This window comes from Lepisma saccharinum, chromosome 11 (assembly GCF_977018435.1).
Source record: "Lepisma saccharinum chromosome 11, izLepSacc3.1, whole genome shotgun sequence".
Taxonomy (NCBI): domain Eukaryota; kingdom Metazoa; phylum Arthropoda; class Insecta; order Zygentoma; family Lepismatidae; genus Lepisma; species Lepisma saccharinum.
The window spans coordinates 65,539,851-65,545,850 of NC_139239.1; the positions used below are offsets into that span (position 1 = coordinate 65,539,851).

Consider the following 6,000-nt stretch of genomic DNA (forward strand, 5'->3'; position numbering starts at 1 on the left):
AGCCTATCTAAGTATAAAGTGGACTTAAAACAAACTTTGCGAAATGTCTGACATCGTACCAGTGCTTGAAGTGGAAAATGTTAGCTGGGGGATGTTTGGTCGAGCCTTGGGGTTAGTGGGGGAGGGGACACGATTCTCCTATGGTTTAACATGGTGAAAATGAGACAGCTGGGAGGACTTGTATAAGCAGGGTGGGAGATAATCTCAATAAAGATATATTATTATTTATATATTAATTTAAGTGTTATCTCTAGGGTTCTTAAAAAGATGACGTAGAATTTAACCTTGTATATTATATTTATAATTTATCCTAATTATGTACTTCATTACTTTACAGAAAGTTAAAGAATTAACCTACATGCACAGTGAGGGTATCATGGCTGGAGAATTGAAACATGGCCCTCTTGCCTTGGTGGATAAAGCAATGCCTATCATCATGATTGTTACTCGAGACCCTGTTCATGTAGTAAGTATGCCTGCCCATTCTCTGAGCATAAATCTATTGCTTCCTTAAGGCATGAAAATGACCATGCCGTTAATGGTAACATGGAATGCATGTATTGTACAGCTCCGCACAACAAAGAAGTTCATACTTTACCTTCTTTACAATCTAATCGAAGTATGAAGAGGCATGTGACCATGTCCCTTCGATGTTAACAATTTTTGTAGGGACACCTACATTGTAAGTGCAATGGTGGTCATTGGAGACTTCACTTTCATTTGCATGGAAAATTCTGGAAGGGGAGCAGTGAAGGAGAGGTGCTAATTATTTGCTAACACCAGTATGTAGCAATGCCATAAATCTAGAGTACTGCACGGGACCACTTGTGCTCATTCTACTCAAGTGTGTAGCCTCAAGCATGCTACACTCGAACGTATACAATGGAATATCATTTGAATGTGACAATAATCGTATTTAGCCCACAATCATCTATTTCATTTTCATATATCACTGTGTTTTGGTAAGATAGTTTATTTTTTCATGGACATTAACATTCATCATGACCATGCTCACTTATAAGTTTCTATTTCACTGCATCTTTCACTACATGATCCATATTTGAGGGCCCGCTACCATAGACATATTACGGTTATACATGTACTACTGGGCTTTGAGTGTATATTGATCGTTTTGGCTGTTTGAGCATTATTCTCTTGATCGAAGAAGCTCAATTCTGTACACTATCTAGCATCGCCCATTGGAAATATTTGGCACTTGAGTGAAACCCTCTCCCTGCAGCACTCTAGTAGCCACTGTTGACAGTTTCACACCTTTTTATAAGAAACACTTTTTTCAAGTTTCACCCAGACTTTACACTGTTCAACTGCATGGGCAATGTTTAGAATTGCGAATCACAAATGTTTAAAAGGATGACTCACTTTTGTTTGTAAAATTATTCAGAATCCTGTGCATTTTAGTATGCAATGTTGATTGGACATTACCCAACGTCTAGTGCTTTTACTTGTACTTATTTGATTCTCGCCACTAGCAAAAAGAAATGTGTTCACCTGAAGATGAGAGAAGTGGTGCTGAAGGGGTGCTATCTCAAAACATAGTATGAAGGTAAATATGAGTAAAAGCAGTAGAGAATGGCTAATGGCCAATTAACATTGCATGCTAATGAAGAACAATTCAGAGAATTATCTGTGCCTTTAATCAGGCCATTTTTATCATTTCCACAGAATGTCCCCAGACAGTGGCAGAGCAAATTAAGAGCATCAGGGAGGGTTTCTGCGAGTTTCTTACTAGCTCTTTTGGAACGAGACATGGCTCTTTCGTGCACTCATTTCGCTGTGAACTGGGGTGCCTATGTGGTCCATCTGCCCACATAGACCAACTTTTGCCAAGGGTATACATTTTGCACATAACATGATATTGTTATATTGGCTGCATCACCCCACTACCTCTTACCTCCCAAGCTGCTTTTCTGTAGCACCATGACTGACATGAAGATGACATGCCTAATATTGTTATCTGAGAATCCTTTATTTTCGATTTCATACAACCATTGGTGGATTTTAAAGATGGGTGATGCCACCAGCCAGATCTAGATGGTGAAAACTAAGAATAAGTTGTCATCACTTTAAAGTTAACGGTAATAGCAGGGCCTCCCACCTCTTTGACAACTAAAATTTCCATGGGAGGCACTTTTTCAAGCCTTCGTAAATCTATCTCCTTGGAAGTCAACTTTAGCTCCATTTAAGGTAAGGTAAAATTTAGCTCTTTTTTGCACGCAACACTGCCAGTATGGCCGTTGGAGGCAAGGAGAAATCATTACGCTTGGGCATTACATTACTCTTATGGGAGCATTATTTTATTTGTTCTCTTGGAAATATCAAACATCAAATCATGTAGAAAAGTACATGGACGTATTGAACAAAAATTTAAAAAATAACAATCTTTTCACAGAAATGTATGAATGCACTGCAGCAAGTAACAGCACGAGAAGGACGTCCGATTGTTATATGTGAGAAGGGAGACACCGAGACTCAGAGCTTTGCATCTCAGATCCTGGAAGTGCCTCACACAGTTGACTGTCTTCAGGTAAGGAGAATATTTTCTTCACAGGTATCAATATTTGGAAACATAGGTGTAACTTGACAAGGGCAATGAACAGTGTTCTTTAAGGAGGCATCCCTTGTGGTGTGCTGTCAACATCATCACCTTGTAATCAAGGGGTCCTGGGTTTTATAAGCCAGCAGAGATTTGTATCCAACTTAAAACTGTAGATCCAGTCCTGATAAGCCTATATGTGCATGAAGTGAATGTAAAACCACATTTTAAAAAATGTCCTTCAAGGAACATTTGCTATTTTATATCAGATCAGTAGAATATCAGTTATGGGTATAATTAAATTTTACGTAATTTCTTTATTGCTGTCAGCAAAATTTTCATATATGTTCTATATAAGTTTATATGGTATTGGAGATAAATAAAATATATATTTTTCTTTATTCCAGGGCATTTTGACTGTGATTCCCATGCAGCTTCTTTCATACCACATAGCTGTTCTTCGAGGATGCAACGTCGACTGTCCTAGGAATCTTGCAAAGTCTGTTACTGTGGAGTAACTGTTTAATTTGTGTTGTGTAGCTTGTTTTTCATTTACGTAACCCTTGCTAACCAGTATAACAGTGAATGGAAGCATGACAGCTCTGCTCGTGTTGATGTGTCATATGCAAAGAAGCTTCAGACACACAAGAGAAGCAAAAGTTACATGGAATTTGTAGATATTTGTCTCCGTATAGTTATGAGTGAAAAACCTACTTTTTTTTTTACTGTAGCTGAGATAAAATGACATGCTTGTTAGTAAAAAAACGAGATGTGCATGCAGCATGGAATTCTTCATTGAATTTGAACTGTTTTCCTGTTACAAACATGAAAATACAATTGGTTTCATTCCTAAATGAATTAGTCCAGTGGCCTTTGCATAGCCCATTAATTAGGGAAAATCAGTATTGCAACTCATTCCTGTGCTTTTTCTTCATATTACAATCTTCAATTATCTTTCGTACCGTATGTACAAAATGTAGTTAGAAAATTGTGTATTATTCGATGTTATGTGTTTATTTAAATTTTTCATTCCCTTTACATATCAGAATTGACTAACGTTTTGGGTAATCCAGTCAATTTATATTGTCTTGAGTTTTTTGAAAATATTCAGTGTATCAAGTTTTATAAGGAAAATTTTCTACTAAATGTGTAATTGTATATGTATAGAGCACTAACCCATCACTAGGAAGATACATGAAATACATTTGTTTTGTTATGCAAATGATGTAATTAGTAATATGAGTGCAAAATGTGAAGTTATCAATGCAATGACAACAGCAGTGTTGCAATATGTCAGTACATAATGCTATTAAAACAGTTGTCTCGAAATGCACACATAATGCACAGTAGGAAAAAGTATTAAGTATTACATTAAGTGAAAACTGTAAATGAATTTAATACATATAACATCTATAAATGACCATTTCTACAAACGATGCCATTGGATCACTTCTGACATTTTTTATAGTTGCATCATGCAACATTAACATGCAGATTTCTGTATTAGTTTTCTTGGATAAGTTCACCTAATCCAACCATGAATAACCTTGCATATATATTCCAATTGCAGCAAAAAATATTTTTTTTCCTACTTGTAAATAAACAACATTCGTAATCACATGTCACAGAATACACAACAATGGAAATGTTATGTTTGTAAAGTCTATTTCAATATTGACAGATAAGAGATTTTGTTTTTTATCTATGCGAGATTAATCTATAGTTTAGTCTTTTACTGTTACTTGAAAGTTTCTTGAGGACACAAATTGATAAAAAATATTGGATAGTGTTTCTTAGACCTAAATGTTCTATTTGTTCTAGTCAAATGTAAAAAAAAATCATTAGTCTATTATCAATTTTGCACATACTATGCAGAATAGACTTGAAATATTTCAAACTCACCAACTTGGTATTTCAATTGCTTCAATTATATTGAAAATTAGAAGGGTGATCCTTACTTGAAAATGATTTATTTAAAGTACCTTTTATTAATGAATTAAATATACTAAAGTTATATTATGAAAATAAGTGTTATATCTATCAAGATGTTACAAATATTATTATAGGATTGACAATAAACTGGAAGAAAGACAAACGTGCAATGTATGTGTGAAAATGTAAGAGAGAGGATGAGTTTCATAAATACTAATTCTATCTATATATCTACTGGATAGTAAGTTCAGTTAAACATAAATGTGTAATTTGTAGCTCCATGGTAGGGTCTGTAGAAGAGTTACATTTTGAAACAATAATTTCAATCTTCTTGAGCTTATCATTATTTTGTTGTAATTTTTCTGTTTCTTTAAACTTTTGTTTTCATATCTTGTAAACATTGATATCCAACTATCAAATAAGGGTTTGTGTTTTACATTCTTACTTTTCTGCCTTACACAGTATTGTAAATATTTATTTCCGGTGGTAGTTACAGGGTCTTCCTATTGTGGTGAAGATGCAATTTGTGGTGTGGTTATGTATATAATTATAACATACATGTGAATGTACGTTATTCACTTTTAGAGAAAGGTATATCTTAGGGTATACATATATTTTTGTACTTAATTGATATATGTAATCCTGTTTTCACATTCCAATGTTCCATGTATAGCAAATCAGTATATGGAAGTAAATGAGACAGTTGTTTTAAATAAATATGCACACATTTTAATATTATTAAATGTCTTATTATTGTGCACTTATATTAAAAAAAAATGTCCCTGTAATTTTATGTATTTAAGTTTCAAAATTTCATATACAAAGTTACAATATATGTTCAATATTGATGAATGAATAATTCATGCAAGTATTTACAAACTGTGTATGATATATGAGGAAAATGAAAAAATCAGCAAAAAAACAAGTGGAAGGTTGTGGCACAAATGATAAAAGTTTATAACTTTCATGTCAAAAAACTCAAAATTAAATTCCAGAATCAGAAATAACATTCTATACCAATTAACACTTTCCGGTCTGACGGTTTTCACTTGGCTTTTATCTGTGGACGGACATTTTAGGGCATTTTTTAAAAAAAAAATCCAGAAAAATACACTATTAATGGTATCACAATGTATTTACCGGTGTGTCTGAGAAAAAATATACCAGTAAAGTATTTAAATAACTCAACAATCGTTAACGATAGAAATGTCAAATAACGTTTATTTGGAAGAGGGAAGAAAGGATTTTTTTTACCACCAGAAGGGAAAAAATCGTAACATAATTAAGCGCATGCGCGGCTTTGTTCGTGAGTAGTCTGTACAATGGCGCCGTTTACTGTTCGTCAGAAAGTTGAGTGCTGCTTTTGGTTTGCAGAATTCAAGTCCCCTGTAACGGTACAAAGAAGATTCCGGCAACAATATGGACAGGAAGCACCAGAACGTCATTACATTGTTAAATGGCATAAACAATTGCTGGAAACAGGGTCTTTGTTGAGGAAGAAAGGTAGTTTTCGG

General features: G+C 34.2%; 1 protein-coding gene across 3 annotated transcripts in view; it reads left to right on the top strand.

Moving 5' to 3' along the window:
* The window catches only part of LOC145994872 (glutamine--fructose-6-phosphate aminotransferase [isomerizing] 2-like), a 70,404-nt gene extending 65,152 nt beyond the window's left edge, over positions 1–5,252 (top strand). For 2 of the 3 annotated variants that reach the window (XM_083131296.1, XM_083131297.1), the window contains 3 exons: positions 338–466; positions 2,411–2,545; positions 2,962–5,252. In XM_083131296.1, the coding sequence (XP_082987422.1) occupies positions 338–466; positions 2,411–2,545; positions 2,962–3,072 (375 nt within the window). In that variant the 3' untranslated portion in view covers positions 3,073–5,252. The remainder of the gene's footprint in view (positions 1–337; positions 467–2,410; positions 2,546–2,961) is intronic. The other variant, XM_083131298.1, reaches the window with a different exon arrangement.
* Positions 5,253–6,000: the final 748 nt, after the last annotated feature.